The sequence below is a fragment of the Halichoerus grypus genome, chromosome 9, assembly GCF_964656455.1.
Source record: "Halichoerus grypus chromosome 9, mHalGry1.hap1.1, whole genome shotgun sequence".
In the NCBI taxonomy this organism is placed as follows: domain Eukaryota; kingdom Metazoa; phylum Chordata; class Mammalia; order Carnivora; family Phocidae; genus Halichoerus; species Halichoerus grypus.
The window spans coordinates 84,665,022-84,682,068 of NC_135720.1; the positions used below are offsets into that span (position 1 = coordinate 84,665,022).

General features: G+C 35.5%; 1 protein-coding gene and 1 pseudogene across 1 annotated transcript in view; one reads left to right on the forward strand and one right to left on the reverse strand.

Moving 5' to 3' along the window:
- The window catches only part of COL9A1 (collagen type IX alpha 1 chain), an 84,551-nt gene that overhangs the window by 24,193 nt on the left and 43,311 nt on the right, over positions 1-17,047 (forward strand). Inside the window, exons 11-19 of the mRNA XM_036072672.2 lie at positions 4,049-4,102; positions 4,362-4,397; positions 6,338-6,361; positions 7,183-7,236; positions 8,526-8,579; positions 9,449-9,481; positions 10,508-10,564; positions 12,438-12,491; positions 16,730-16,783. Of these exons, the coding sequence (XP_035928565.2) occupies positions 4,049-4,102; positions 4,362-4,397; positions 6,338-6,361; positions 7,183-7,236; positions 8,526-8,579; positions 9,449-9,481; positions 10,508-10,564; positions 12,438-12,491; positions 16,730-16,783 (420 nt within the window). The remainder of the gene's footprint in view (positions 1-4,048; positions 4,103-4,361; positions 4,398-6,337; positions 6,362-7,182; positions 7,237-8,525; positions 8,580-9,448; positions 9,482-10,507; positions 10,565-12,437; positions 12,492-16,729; positions 16,784-17,047) is intronic.
- LOC118523220 (U4 spliceosomal RNA) lies at positions 15,612-15,734 on the reverse strand (annotated as a pseudogene).

Below are 17,047 nucleotides of genomic sequence, written 5' to 3' on the forward strand. Positions count from 1 at the left end.
ATATTATTCTCCAGAGATAAGAACACTGAATAATTTTGAGGACAAGTAGTTTCCTCAGGGACCCAGAGTTATTAAGTGGCTAAGATAGTGAAAGAAACTAGATTTCTTCATTTTTAGACTCGCTTTCTCTCCAGATAGTTTTGCCTCATGTGGCTACAAATGAGTATTTTAAATAGATGGATAATCAGAGAAAATAGAGAGAAAAAGAGCGATAGTGAATTTTTAATTATCTGAATTCCTAGCCAAGAAAAATGATATGGGTCAATTAAATGGATCATAGGAATAATTTATAATTGATATTTTCTAATTATTTGTAAATATTGGTATGGTTCCACCAGATTTTGACATGAAGCCACATGGGGCTTACAAGATTCTGACTTACTGTATTCTTTGGCTCATAAACAAATCTTTTACCTTACATTGAGACTAGGCATTGAGAATAATGAATAATGAAAAATCAGTAACTGGATCAGTTTGCTGTTTGTTTGTCCCTGGCCATAGGGGAGCTAAGTAAGCAGGAGAGCTCCAGTGATCTTTTCTTGTTAGGTGAGCCCCAGTGTAGTGGTGGGACCTTAAACTTCCAACCTCTTTGTCTTTTGCTCTTTGGTTCATTGCAAGGCTATACTTTTTGGTAATGTGAACAAATGGTTAATCAGATGATGTTTGGAAGAATATGGAAGGCACATGATTTAAAGGGTAATTATCCTAAGTGAAGTGAGTTTTTTGACAGAAAATGTAAAAGATTCATGGCAGCTATGCTTGTAGAATTATGCCTTGAGTCTCACGAGCTGAGTAGTTGGAATGTTGGAAGGAAATTACTATTGAGGGCTGGTGTTTTCTGCCAAGCAGCAGCATGAAAGTTCAGAACACAGCTTCAGTATCATCCCCATACAGAACTTTATCTTCATAAACATTCATATGAAAGCAATTCTTTCTGCCACTGGTAATATTTTTCTCTGTCAATTCTTTGACAGATAAGAATCCTTGCAAAATGGAATTTGTGTGTGTGTAAATATAAATGTGGGAGATTATATATATATATATATATGTATATATGTAAAATTAAAGAAGTCAGAGCTTGGTTATAACCTTGCACGCAAAGGACAACTGTGTTATTATCAAAAATCAATAGAGATATTCTTATTGGCACTATTTGCTGACATGCTCAGTGAGCTCTGAAAACAGTATTTTATTCATTCTTATAGCATCCATCTACGGTAGGCAGAAGCAGAATTAGAATTAAATATAGGCATTACAGTTAAACCATGCCACTTGTTTCAGGAAAGAGGTTAGAACATCCTCAGGATGTATACAACTACTATCCCTGGCAGATGCTTATATGATTAGAATAGTGAGTTATTAAGAAATTATTCCAAAAGGTCAGTGTAAGTGGAAATAGTCAGACATCAAAGAAATCTGAGGGGGCCATAAAATACAGTACCCATGGTTAATATCTAGATATTTGTTTGTTCATTTGTTTGTTTGCAGAACCCCTTCTGTATGAGGTTTTAAGCTCCCAGAGGACAGGAAACATGTCTTATACTTCAGGTGAACTCTTCACAACATCTATAGCAGTGCTGACCATATAATAATGATGATAATAAGAATAGCTAACATTTATTCAGGGCCCACTCTATCAGACACTGTTGTAAGCATTTTGTGTGTAATATTGCACTTAATTTTCAAAATTACCATATCAGGTAGATATTAATATTATACCTATTTTATAGATTAAGAAACTGAGGCACTGTGCAGTTAAGCAGCTTGTCATGGTTGCACAGCTAATTAGTGGCAAAGTTGGGATTAGAACCCCAAATAAAGATGATGTAGAGGGATAAGTGTCATAGCCTTCCATCTAATAGACTAAATTAAATATTCAGTATTCATGTATTGAGTATGTGTTAGACGCCAGGGGCAATGTGCCTGGATTATAATGGACATGCAGTCTTTGTCCTTATGGAGCTTATGGTTTTCTACATAGCTATTTCATAACAAAGTTCACTGTAACATCTGACACCAAAATGTATTAGCAGTTTATTTTTTTATTTTTTTAAAAATATTTTATTTATTTACTTGAGAGAGAGTGAGAACTAGAGAGAGAGAGAGCACACACACAGAGGGAGAAGGGAAAAGAGAAGCAGACTCCCAGCTGAGCAGGGTGCCCGATGTGGGACTCCATCTCAGGGCCCCGGGATCATGACCTGAGCCGAAGGCAGACGCTTACCCGACTGAGCCACCCGACACCCCTGTATTAGCAATTTAATTCAAAGAACTTCCTAGTGATAGACATAATTTATTATGTATTATAGAAGGTACTTTAAATAAGAAGTGACCTGGAAGCAACCTCCGTGTTGTCCAACTATTTACTTGGTTCTGCTTTATTATTATGCTGCTGAAATTCTACCATATATTGTAGCTATTGCTCACCAATCTCGTCAGTTACTTCAGTCACAGATTGAAGGTTGTTAGTTGGTTGCATGTGTGGGAATTGGCCAGGATTGATTTTGGAGGGTATATACATGAAGCAGGAGTTAGGGGTTCCATCAGTCAGATGTGTTCTTAGGTTTGTACAATCTATGTGCCGTATGTGCCTGTAGAGAATGCTCTGGACGTATGGCTTGTTTACCAAAATCAAAAGCCAAGGTTTCATTACTACCAGTGCTCAGGACCTAAGATGCTGGGGCTTGTTCCCAAATTACAGTGTTGTATTTAGAGTAGCGTGATTAAAAATCAAGGACAGTCTGTGAAAAATTGAAATTTATGTGTGTTTAATAATTTTCTTTGGTAAATTTCCAGTAATTAACATTTTCAACTTATTTTTTTCTACTTCCTTTGATTCACTCTTTGGAGTTATAAGGGAAATGGATTGATGTAGAGAAATGTAAAAATGGTGGCCAGTGAACTAGTTTTCTATATAAATTATATGACAGCATTTTAGTGATATGTAGACTATGACAGATTAAATATGGATTTTGGTGATGCATTTTTAAGTAGGGCTTTCATACTTGCAAGGAATCCCTCCCTCGATTAGTACCATTTGAGTCTTTTTCAAAATGTTGATAATAGTTTTGTAAGATGTTTATATATGCATGCACATATGTATATGTACATATACATACAGATACACATACACATATTTATCTTTGACAAGGTATAATTTCAATATTGCATTATAAATGATATCTAAAAGTGTCAAAGAGTAAAGAAAAAATTAAAAAAATAAAAATGCATCTTCATCAAATATGGAAATTCAGGTATATAATGTAGTGTTATCAATGCTTTAAAATCTATTTTATATTGAGGATGATGGTAAAAAAAAGTACTGGTAGGGAAAATGAGAATGTTTGGAGGATATGCTTTAAATAACATATTTAGTATTAAATATGATATATAAAATGTGTTTTATAGTAATTGGCTTAAATTCTACATACTAGGTGACACACATGAAAATATATACTTAATTATAGTTATTTTTACTAAGGTAGATAGTGTAGAAACATGCATGCTCTCAAACATTTTATTTTAAAAGTTAAGTTTCTTCAGTAAGCAATTGTTATTGCTGGAAGATGGCCAGAGGGCTTTAGATGGCTATAGAGCAATAATGAGATTGAGTATTTTTAATTCCTATTGAAGAAATATTTTATTAACTCTCAAAACACTATTAGAGAGATATAGAGACATATAGTATTTTTATTTTATAAATGAAGTAAAGGAGGTGCATAAACATGGGTAATTGACAAAGCCAGATCTGTTGTCCCATTAGATGTGGCTATTAGAATGCTATAATTGTTATATGCATTTTTCCAAAGTGGAGACAAAAAATACTAAAATTATTGGACCCTGTTAGCAGGAAGTTAGGAATATGATAAAATTTATCAACAGAAAGTAACAGGCAGTTGATAAGAATATAGGAAGGTATTTCTTTGTAAATTTTTACATCATACAAAGATAACCATTCTGTACATAATTGATAAATAAAATGCAATTATCCACTTAGGGCTTTGCCTAAGGATGCTATAATATTTCTAACATCATCTTGCTTTGTTAGGGATTAACAGGACCTGATGGATCCCCTGGTTCTGTTGGACCAAGAGGACAAAAAGTAAGTTAGCCACCTGGTATTAATTGCTGGTATTAGTTAGATGCTGAAGTATAATTTCATTATAGTGTTTGCAGATCAACTGAAAAATTAGTTATGAAACAGAGGAAATACACTTGTTCAACTAAAATCGTGTTTTAGTTGAATTAAATTAAAAACATCAAGATGGAGTGTTTTAATGATTTCAAAATTTATGCAATTTACATATTTACATATTCATGTCACAAAAAGCTAAGTACAATGAAGCTGTTTTTATTTTTAGGGAGAACCTGGTGTTCCTGGATCTCGCGGATTTCCAGTAAGTAATTGTAAAGTGACAGAATTGAAAATCTCCCATTTTTCCTGTTATTATGAAGTGTTTAAATGCAGCTTTTGACATAATATGCATCACAAGGGAGTTCATGACTTATCTGCTATGGTAAACATTCTGGGTATGAGTATTGAACATTTAGAGAAATTTGAATGCACAGTATAAAATACATATGTCTGCTTACAGATGGTATCTCCTAATAGACAACTCCCCCTTCACTCCCCTGATAGAAAACATTTCTTGCATAATAACAGCAAATCTAAATATTCGATGTTTAGACCATAATATCACACCACTTCACAACTGGTTTTATCTCTAATGGAATGTCAACCATCAGATATAATTACCAGGCTGATTCCCCGGTTAGTCCTTTCCTGCATTGCCCAATCTGGCTGATTTGTGTGTTATTTCTATTTATAAGGGGGCTACTAGGTTCTCAGGCTGCTTTTCCTTTCCATTTTGCTCTTTATTCCTCTTTTGTTCTTGTCATTAATCTGTATTTTTCGTCTTTGTTTTCTATTTGCACTGTTTTTATGGCCATATTTCACTGTCTGTCAACTTTTCCATTACAAGGCTATTTTCAGAAATGAATAGCTTGCTGGCATTTCTCCCATATTTTTCCACTCAGAGCTCAACATCTTATAGAGATGCCTTTTTTAAAAAACTGAGTGAAATTTGAAATTTGTCAAACATCTAGAGCTATGGTAATGAAATAACTTATTGATTACTTTGGTATTTTCAAGCATAATACTTAGTCCCCAAATTGATTTACATATTAAAATGATCAAATAGGAGTGATTTTTCAAATGCCTTGAAATGCCTTGAAAAAGCCCCACTTATTATTAAAAGATACTGCTCATGTGAAATTCGTGCTTGTTTTGGCTGCCTAAATAATTAGAAATAATAATATCATTATCACAGGGTATATGTTGATTCCACTAAATGCTTCATATATGGATATTTTAGAAAATGAAGTCTGGAATGAAAGCTAACATGAATATGGTATCAGAGATAGCTGTAAATAAAAGTTATTCAAGCCAATGTATCAGGGAAAGGAGTAATGAGGGTTCCCAATTGCTGGGGGGGGGGGCGGGGGGGAGGGGAATATTGAACCTGGAAAGCAAAGATAGAGAAAAAGGGATTCTAGGCAGCTGATGTTCAGTTATATGAAGTTCAACAAGCATATAGTTAGGGTTTCACATATATTAGGCCCTGTGTTAGGAATTGAGGCTAGGAGGATAAATAAGATGTGGAGTCAATCCTTGGTTATATGCAGTTCGGTGTTGCTAAAGAGATATAAAGGATAAAGGAGAGGGAGACAAAATAATTAGCTTTAAGATCAAATTCGGGATATTAAATTAGGATCCCATAGTAAATCATTTCTGGAGTGACACCATTTTATTTTCATCTACTGGATTTGGTGTCTGGAAACAGTCCTACCTGTCAAAAGAGGGTAGCTTCTGGTCTTTCCCCCCTCCCCGCCTTTCTGTGCTAAATGTTTGTTTGGGAGGATTTCCAAACATCACATTATAAATTATAAAGCAGTACACTGTATTGCTTTTAATATAGATTTCTTATAAAACACAGCAAAAAAATCTTTGTCAGGTTGTGTTGTGCTTCTTTGTGAGTGATGCTAAGTTCTGACGGTAAGCATGAATGACTTCTTTGATTTTCTTAAAAACAAGTTTGGAAAAAGTATTATGGGTTAGCTCAGATATCCAAGCTATATTTGAGGTGCTGAAACAAGCTTCTTCCTTTAGAAGTAGAGCCATGTTTGCTTTTCTTTATCCAGTCCTTTCTTTCGAATGAGCATCATATATTTATTTAGTGACAAAGTTTATACTTTTTTTTTGAACTGAGTTATGTCTGTCTATATTTATACTAAGTTTAAATCACATACCATAACAATTTTTGTTTTAACCTTTTAGGGCCGTGGTATTCCTGGGCCCCCTGTAAGTATCATCCCTTGGTTTATTTCTACCTAAGTCTGTAACAATGGCCTATTTCTCAGCTCCCAAGCTTACTCGCCAACAGACACTACCCATGGTATTTATAGTGTCCTACATACATGACCTTAGGTGGCTAAACAAAAAATTTTATTCATTTTAGAAATTTCTGTTCCATTTTAAGTAATTAAAATTTGGTCAAATGAGTTATGGTGTCATTGGAAACCAAAGCTAGCACAGATATGTAATCCTGAATCAATTACTTATCATATTTGATATGATTTATGATAGATTATAAAACCACCTATAAGTCACCATGTCCCTTTATTTATTTATAATTACGTTTTTTAAAAAATTGAAGTATAATTAGCATACAGTGTTATGTTAATTTCAGGTGTCTAATATAGTGATTCAACAATTCTCTACATTACTCAGTACTCACCACAATAAATGTGGTCATCATTTGTCACCGAATAGTATTATTACCATCCTATTGACTATGTTCTCTATGCTATACTTTTCGTCTCTGTGACTTATTTGTTTTATTGCTGGAAGTTTGTACCTTTTACCCCCACCCACCTCCCCTCTGATAACCACCAGTTTGTTCTCTGTATTTAAGAGTTTGGTTTTTTTGTTGTTTGTTTGCTTGCTTCCTTGTTTTGTGTTTTAGATTCCACAAATAAGTGAAATCATATGGTGTTTGTTTTTCTCTGTCTAACTTATTTCACTCAGCATAATACCCTCTGGGTCCATCTGTATTGTTGCAAATGGCAAGATCTCATTCTTTTTTATGGCTGAGTAATATTCCATTGCATATATACATACAGGGTCCTCCTGGGGCAGCAGGACTCCCTGGAGAGCTTGGCCGTGTTGGACCAGTTGTGAGTACTGCAGTGCATTTTGATAGACATTTGCTGATTTAGTGGAAGACATTACTCAGGAAGGCAAATTGCCCTACCTGTATGCTTTCCCCTGCAAATCCAAAAAATGGCAGATGAATTTCATTCCAGTTCATAATATTGATGGGAACCAGGGATAATAATGCTACCTCATTTTTGTAGAGTGATTTTAATTTTTTTCCCAAAGTTATCAGCTAAACTTTTCTTCCCAACTTCTAGAATTAGTGATCAGTCAAAAGGGTGTCACCTCCATCTAATAGACTCTCAGCCAGATTAAGGTCCAGTGTCTTTTGTATTAGGCTAACTGCATGAAATGAAAAGTGAATATCCAAAAATTATTGCCAAGTATATTTATGTTAGGATCATTAAATTATAATTGAACCAACAGAACTTAACATTAGGCAATAAAGAGCTGAACTCCATAGGAGAAATTGCTGGTAATAAGTTCTTGATGTTACTATCCAATAAATATTTCAAGGATGTTGAGAAGTAGTGACATTATGTGGAGGATAGAGGATTGTAAACGCATTGAGAATAGGAGCCATGTGTTATGTACTTATTCTTGCTTCTCTATATGTCTTATGATTTGATAAAATTATTCACTGAACGGATGAATAAATCTGAAATGGTTGTAAGGTTAAATTAATTGTAAGATGCTTTTGACTTCTTATGGTAGAATATTAAGAAGGAAAAGGTATGCAAGGAGTAAACTCTGGATGTTAAGACAAATTGAAATCCATTTTCATTTGAATTTAGCCATCTTTGATCTTCAGTCCCATTTGCAAAAGAGTACGGTGACAGGCCAAGTAATAGCTTATGGGTAAACAGTACGAGGGAGAGTCGGGCATTGCAGAGATTAACCTTCCTTTCCAAAGCTTCAGGCCAGGTGCAAGCCTTCTTTTGCTACCATTATCTGGATGGCACTAGCAGTACTGGCTGTTCCAGTTTCTCTTAAATCAACTAGAAAAATATGTAGTGTTGCCAGTTTGTTTTTAGAATAAAGTGATCATTCTATAGAGAAGAACTGGCTTTGTTTTTCCCCCCCAAATCTCCTGCCTTGTTTTATTACTTTGGTGAGACTGGAGCTCCTTTATTCTTCTGGTTTTGTGGAGCTAACTGGATTATGGGCCACCCATTGATTTTTGTGGCAGGTCTATGCATGGCTGAGCTCTGTGGGGGTTTCTAGTAATATTCTCTCATGCCTCACCAGTTTTATGCACTGTGTTTTGACATGTGTATAACCACTGTGTCACTATTTTCAAATAACTTAGGGTGACCCTGGGAGAAGAGGACCACCTGGCCCCCCTGGCCCCCCGGGACCCAGTGTAAGTTATTTGCAGCTTGAATTTTCTTGTATCTGAGAGTTAGGATTAAAGAAACCTAAGAACCAAAAATGGAAGTACTTGTTAATCAAGTCATCGTTCTAAAATTCCAAAATGGCTATCAATTTTTTCACCCATTCAGAGCATGGGTCTTTTTAGGCCAGAAGGGTAGAGGAATAACAATAATTTAAAAGGTGGTTTTCTCAGGGAATGGCTTACTCATATATTTGAAGTCCTTTGACATTTGTGATTTTGCAAATGCTTAAAACTTGGCTGTATAAAAGGGACATTTTCAAATGAACTAATGTTTACAAAGGATTTACACAGTAAGCAATTTAAAAAATAGGAGTTTAAGTAGGAAATAATCCACATTTTATTTCTTTTCAGTTTTTTAAAAGATGTATTTATTTATTTGAGAGAGAGAGAAAGAGAGAGAAAGCACATGAGTCAGGGGAGGGGTAGAGGGAGAGGGAGAGAGATCCTCAGGTAGACTATCCACTGAGTGGAGCCCAAAGCGGGGCTCATCTCATGGTCTGAGATCCCAACCTGAGCTGAAATCAAGAGTCAGATGCTCAGCTGACAGGGCGCCCTGATAATTCATATTTTAGATGTATGATCCAGAATTCCTCATATTATCTATTCTGTCTCTCATTTCAGTTCCTTTCAGCTCCCTGAAAGAGGGGTCTCCAAAAGGAATATGCCCATGAGTCAAAGTTTAAGAATATTAGCAATATTATATGTTGCTATTTGTTCCTTATATTCTATTGAACAAATATTTTTATTATATTTTTGTCCAGTGGACTTTCTATTATAAGTAGGTTTGAATACGGTATTTAGCTATATTCTTAACTTTAATATTTTCTTTACTTTAGGGAATAATTGGCTTTCATGAAGGGGATCCATTGGTAAGATGTTTACCTTTGAACGAAACACAGTTTAAGTCAAAGACAATGTAATCTTCAGATGAGTTCTCTTTAAAATTATCTTGCTGGAATATGTTGTATTTCTGTGTTTTACTTTACATGGGTAGCAGAGCAATCCGTTGCACTAGTGGGCTGGTGGTTTGTAGAAGTGGTTTTCATTATGGAAATTTTTTTTTTTTTAGATTTTATTTATTTATTTGACAGAGATTGAGAAAGAGCACAAGCAGGGGAAGCAGCAGGCAGAGGGAGAAGCAGGCTCCCTGCTGAACAGGGAGCCCGATGTGGGGCTCGATCCCAGGACCCTGGGATCACTACCTGAGCCGAAGGCAGCCCCTTAACCAAATGAGCCACCCAGGCGCCCCTGTTTTTGCTTTTCCCTAGTCTTTTTACTTTATGACTAAGGCATCGTTTTCACCAGAGCACCCCAATTTCAGAAGCTAGAAGTCAAACAACTCCCTCTGAGACTTGTTTTACTTATAGCCTAATATTCAAACGATGTTGGGAAACTGTATTAAGTGCTATTTTGGCCAATTTGACAAGGGTTTTGTGGGCCTCAGGATAGAGCTATTCTGGTGGAAGTGGGAGAAGGAAAGGATCAGGTTGTGGTACACTAGGTTGGAAGAATTTGGTATACTAGGTCTGGAAACATTTTATTTCTTTAATAAATCTGAAAGCACATGAGTCAGGGGAGGGGTAGAGGGAGAGGGAGAGAAATCCTCAGGTAGACTATCCACTGAGTGGAGCCCAGTGGATATGGCAAAAATATTAGCATTTATTAAATCTGGATGGTGAACACGTGGGGGAAGCTTGTTCTATTCTCTGTGCTTTTCTGTAAGCTGGGAATATTTCTGAGTTTAAAAATGAAATATTGAAAAAAAAGGGATATTCAGACTTATTTAATGAATATAATTATACTGGGGTTCTGAAGCTGCAATCCCTAAAACAGTACCATTTTGTCATAAAGGGGGGCTCTAATTTATGCTCTCTCTACCTCTCTCTCTTTGGCAGTGTCCCAATTCCTGTCCACCAGGTCGCTCAGGATATCCAGGCTTACCAGGCATGAGGGTGAGAGAATTTCAGTATTTTACATTCAAGAGTATTATCCATAGAAAAAAAATAGATCCTTTCCTGTAAGCACTGTCCTTTCTGGTGCAAGACCCCATTTTGACGGATTAGGCCTGTCTGTGTTTGCTTATTCTTCGGCTTAGTCTATGGTCCTTCTTCAGTCCTAGAAACTCCAGCTGGTTCCCCTGGCAGGTACACGGAGACATGGATGTTTGATTACACGGTGCTTCTCTTGTTCAGGGAGGAAATACCAGTAAAAAGTACTGGCTCGAGACGCTATAACACCAAATTAAGGTTCCGAAGTTTGCTTCCTATGCAGGAAGATTGGGGAGTAATCGCACACATAATGTATTTGAAACTATTTTTTTTTTTTTTTTAAGATTTTATTTATTTGCGAGAGAGAGAACGAGAGACAGCATGAGAGGGAGTGAGAGGGAGGAGGGTCAGAGGGAGAAGCAGACTCCCCGCCGAGCAGGGAGCCTGATGTGGGACTCGATCCCGGGACTCCAGGATCATGACCTGAGCCGAAGGCAGTTGTTTAACCAACTGAGCCACCCAGGCGCCCTGAAACTATTTTATTTAAAAAATTGGGAAAACAGTGCAAAATAGGCAAGAAAAGAGACATCCCCAAAATGTTTTTCTCTCACTCTATATCATAATTGCTTCAAAATTTCCCATAAAAAAATACCAAATGTTGGGGTTAAGTGGCTTTTTCTCTCTAGTCTATGAGGTCTGAAGTGATTTTGAAAATTCCAGACCAGAGGAGTTCTGCTATGATCTGAAAGGCCCCAGGGCACTGGTTTTCCAATTATGGTTTTCCCTAAGGTTGGTTTAGTGGGTTCTCACAACTGCAGAAGATTTGGTCCTGGATTTTTTTTTTTTTTTTAAAGATTGTATTTATTTATTTACTTGACAGAAAGAGAGATAGCGAGAGCAGGAACATAGGCAGGGGGAGTGGGAGAGGGAGAAGCACGCTTCCTGCGGAGCAGGGAGCCTGATGCGGGGCTCGATCTCGGGACCCCAGGATCATGACCTGAGCCGAAGGCAGATGCTTAACGACTGAGCCACCCAGGCGCCCCTGGTCCTGGACTGGTGTCTTATTTTTCACCAAGACCTACACTGTCAGAACAAGAAATTCTCCGAGGGTGAAAGCTCTGATAGACTTAATTTTGGAATGTTCATTTCCCATTTGCCTCATGTTACCACCCAGAGCACACACATGCTTAGAACTAGTGGCCCGACAAGAAGAGAGGGATTTTCTTCTCATGCTATGCAGCTTTCACGGACTGCCCTTTATGGCTTTCCCTTTGCATTTGTAATTGTGTACAAGAAGAGGTGGAAGTCGTGCATCTGGGGAGCTGCCTTTCTTATATCAGCTCTTTTTCCACCAAGAAGGAGGTGGGTATAGAGGAGGCGGAAGGGTTTTCGGAGCAGCATGGAGAGAGCAGGGGATAGCCAGCTGAGCTCGGTCAGGACTGTCACCTTTGAGGAAAAAGTTCCTGATGCTGGAGAAGGCTTAAAGCTCTTAACCCAGCTGTGAGAGGAAGTTTGGGACAGAGGGATCTAGGGATCAGCTGGTAATACATCATGTTGCTGAACTGGGTAATGAAGCTTTGTTATTCTAGAACAGTGGTTTTCTATTAACTAGAGTTAATATTTATCATATGCACTAGTCATGTAATATGCGTGGCAGTATTAAGGTCATTGAAGGCGTCAGTTTCTTTGTGACATAACCTTTTTCTGGGTAGCACACTGACACAGATTTAGGGAAGCAAGATCACTTTATGAACCTTCTGACCACTTTCTGTGACAAACCCAATAGAATTATTTTTTAATTTGTTAATTTATTTACTTGTTAATTATGCATTTTTAGGGTCATAAAGGGGCTAAAGGAGAAATTGGTGAACCTGGAAGACAAGGTCACAAGGTAAGAAAAATGAGTATATAGTGGGTAAACTGTGATTAGGAGGTAGTGATTGCTTTTATTCCAAGGAATTTTAAGGAATAAGAAAGCATGAGATTTTATCCTTCCTTTTCAAATGATGATTGACAGGTTTTCAGTAGCTGCATCAATATTCTGACTAAGCATAATATTCTCATGTTGTTCAATTACAAGAAACAATAATACACCATACATTTCATTCTTTCCTGTGTTGCTGCTCCTTGCTTTTCTTTTGAAATCAATCACACTCAGCTTTTTTTCCTTGATGCTTTTGACAGTCAAACATTATTCAGCTAGATTTTCCACTGCACTAAACAAAATTTTATGACATTTGTAAAATTTTATGACAAGTGTTGCTGACACTAGCAAACAGGAGGTTGAGAGCTGATAGCTTCTCATCTTAAGTTCTGAAATAATTTGTCTGTTTCTGACTCCATTTCAATAGAATTTAGATTTTGAGTAATTCGAAAGTGAGTGATGGAATTATGTTATTATCTGGATAGAAACATGGAATCCACAGCACAACTTGCTTTGGGGCTGGCATGCCTTGCAGAAATACCAAGGCAAAATGTGAAGTAAGATGAATTATTTGCTTTTTTTTAAATCCACTGGTGTAAATTGTCTAAGAATTTGACTTCCTGCATAACAGAAGTTTTGTCCCTGTTAATTCTGTGATACTTTACAAAGTCAAACTGTTCTTATTAATGTGGATTTTCTAGACTTTGTTGACTGTGCCCTTCTATACCTTTATTGGGTGGAGACAGAAACTTAGTCTTTTTCTTTGGAAGTTAAGAACTGGAGAGGCAATTTATTATATCGTCAGGCATTAATATCCTTGAACTCTAGCTAAAATCAGTCTGTTGAACAACCTGAGATAATCAGGATAAATAAGCCAATTTTCTCGACCCTATTACAGTTTGGACACTTATTTCTAGTCTTTTATTACTTGGGCCCTGAGTAATTAAGGCATTTTATCTATCTGGAATGTAATAGCTGGGTTCTTAATGTCAAATTGGAGAAAGTAGAAAAAAGTTGAGTACTTTAGAAATTTTTCTGCATGCTCATTCCCCCATTAAATCTTGAAATTCATAGTTAAAAAAATTCAACAAATATTTATTAAGTACCTGCTGTGTGCCAGGGTTTATTCTAAGTGCCAGGGGCACAGAAGTGAAAAAAATATGTCCCCCCACAGGAGACTGGCTGAATTAAGTATGACATATCCATATAAGAGAATATTATCTAACCACAGAAAAAGGTGTGTAAGGATATTACATTATACCAAAAGATATTCATGAGTTAATGCATGTAGTCAAGCAGACATGGTAGACTTATGTTATTTTTGATGCCATGCTCTCTTCCTTCTTTTAGTGACCCCTTTCCTTTGGGGGAACTTTTACAACCCTATTTGGGGATGGAGGTGTCAATTAGAGTATTTTCCCCCTCTCTCCAAGAAACTAATATTATTGATACCTATACAAGTTAGTTATCCAGACTCTCAAATTTGGTTTGATTTTCAGTGAAGAACCTGAAAATTGTTTGGGTGTGTGAGATAATTGGCCAAAATTTTATTGGTCATTGTTGAACACTCCTTTAATTTATTTCACATGTTGTGTCACTTACACCTTTCAGTGGTGTCTTTGAAAATTTATATGGGAAGATAGGATGACAATAGTTCATTGAAGAATGAAACTTAAAAGTGTAATAGATGCACTGAACTGTAAACTGAAAGTGGATTCACAATTCTGCCTTGAATTTACTCTACAAATTAGTTAATGAAGATTTTAAATTTTGTTTATGGATGTAGGAATGAACAGTCAAAAGTCTTTCAGTAAAATGATAATAAATTTCTATTCCTAAATTTGTCATTATGTTGTGGTTATTTTTTTTTTTTTTTTTTTTTTATGTTGTGGTTATTGATTAGTTGTGTGCTATTCATCTGCTGGTAAAATATTTAAATCAACTATATTACTCCAAGGTTTATCCTGGAATCTGTAGGAAAATACCCCAAACCTTGCTAATGAAAACTTACTGTACCCCACACCTTGCTAATGAAAACTTACTGTGCACATATCAATCACTGTTGTTTTGATAGTTAGGCAGGGACATAGAGATAGCAGTTAATTACACACATGTGTTGATTATCCATTCCTTGAAATAGGTAACTCACTGGCTTTCCCATTGGGACTGCCTCTCCTCGCTGTCAATCATATATTCTTATGGAATATAATCTGAATAAAATTATGAGAGTGAAACCACTATGTAACACTCTCATAATTGATTCAAAAGTCAAGTATAAATGATTTAGGCATAACCTAGTTCTTTGCAGTTATGCCCAAAAGTTCTATATTAATATTGCTGTTCAATTTTCTGTATTTCTCTGTGTGTGTGTGTGTGTGTGTGTGTGACAATCTCTATAAGGTATAGTTTGTAGAGGAAGAACATGGATGAATTGAAATATGTAATAAACAACAGAAATAGATTTTTATCTAATATTATGCACATAATATTAAAATGAATTTTTCCCATGATTAATTTTACAATTTAAGATATCCATTACCACAGGAAATGTAAGGCAGTATATTTCTGTAAAAAAAAAAAAACCTTGTCAGAGGGAAAAATAACATTTTTTCAGAGTCAGTCAAGTAATCTTTCTGTAAGAAACAGCAGTTGTATTTCTTTTCTAACATTTTAAATATACTAAATTATATATACTAACATTTTAAAGTATATCAGAGGTTATAAAATTAATATCAAAAAGTCAAACAATAATTAGTTAGAAAACAAAATGGAAGAAGATTCCATTGGCAATAGCTACCAAATAGTAAAGATACCTTAGAACAAACTTAAATATTCAAGACTAATATGAGGAAAAGAGCAAAGCTTTATTGAAGGAAAGAAAAAGTTTTGATTCACTAGGGAGATACACTGAGTTCCAAGATAGACTCAGTATTGTAAAGAATCTAATTCTGTCCATATTAATCTTTTCATTTAGTGCAGTCCTAATATAAAACAAGTAGTATTTTTGTGAGGATTTTCCAAATAATTCTAAAGTGCATCCGGAAGAGTAAACATTTAGGAAAAACTGAAAAATAAGAGTAACCATAAATGAAAAATAAAGCTAAAGGAATTCTCTCTATCTGAGACTAAGATGTATTATAAAATTTCAATTAGCAATAATCGCGCCTTGGATAAACCTCATTGACTACGATACTGCCACTGCGTAAAGCTTAAAATTTCAATAATTAAAATGTGGTATTGGCAAATTCATACAACAGATGAGAAGAGCAGAGTAGGAAATCTAGAAATGAGTATATTTCACAATTTACTATATGTTAAGGAAGAATTTTCCAGCCTATGTAGAGAGAATCTAGTATTTGATAAATGATATTAGAGAAAATGGCTAATTACCATGAAAAAAAATGATAGATTTCTTTTTTTTAATTTAAATTCAGTTAGCCAACATATAGTACATCATTTATTTCAGATGTAGAGTTCAATAATTCATCAGTTGCACATAATACCCAGTGTTTATCACATCACATGGCCTTCTTTATGTCCATCACCCAGTTACCCCATCACCCCACCCACCTCCAAAAATGATAGATTTCTACTTTATATTTTACATTAAAATCAATTAAAGATTTCTATGTAAAAAATTAAACTATGAAGTTATAGAAGAAAAATATATATGAATATTTATATATTTTGGGTGTGGAGAAAGCTTTTCTGTGGGTGACATCAAAGGTACAAGCCAAGAAAAGAAAGACTGATTTAAATACTTTTTAAAAATTGTTTTGGTAGAAAAATTATAATAAGAGAAGTTAAAGGTGAAAATCACAAATAAATAATATTGTAGTTGATAGAAAAGTTTGCATAGCATGATCATATTTTCCTAATAACACCCCCCCCCCACACACACACTGGGAACATGAATGTATATATGTTCTCTCTCTGTCCTTTCCTTCCCCATGACCCCATTATAGAGAAGCATCTAAGATGTTACTGGTATTTATAGTTAAAAGGTGGGCTTTGGGTGACTTTATTCGTATATTTCTCTGTATTTTCTATGTCCTACAATAAATATGGATTACTCATATAAACTAATTTAAGAAAGTATAGTAACATAACTCAGGGGATGCCAAGTGAATTTCAAATGTGCTGAGTCATCTATCTATGCTCATTTGCTGGAATAACATTTGGTGTGCTTTTCTGTTGTTTATTAGGGTGAAGAAGGTGACCAGGGGGAACAAGGAGAAGTTGGAGCTCAAGGACCTCCAGTAAAGTATTTTAAAAAAATATTTAACTAGGATATGCAAATATTCTTTTTTCATGACTTTTGGAATATTTCCTGTTTAGCATTTGGATTAGTAGTATTACATTAACATATTTTCCCACCAAGCCAGCATTGGGAGATTTCCATTTTTTCAAAATAGGAAAGGATCCCCATTGTATATTCAAGCACCATTTTAACAGAAAAATTTTACCTATAATTACATACATTCATTTACTAGATTTCAGGGCTAGGCAATCTGAAAGTAAAT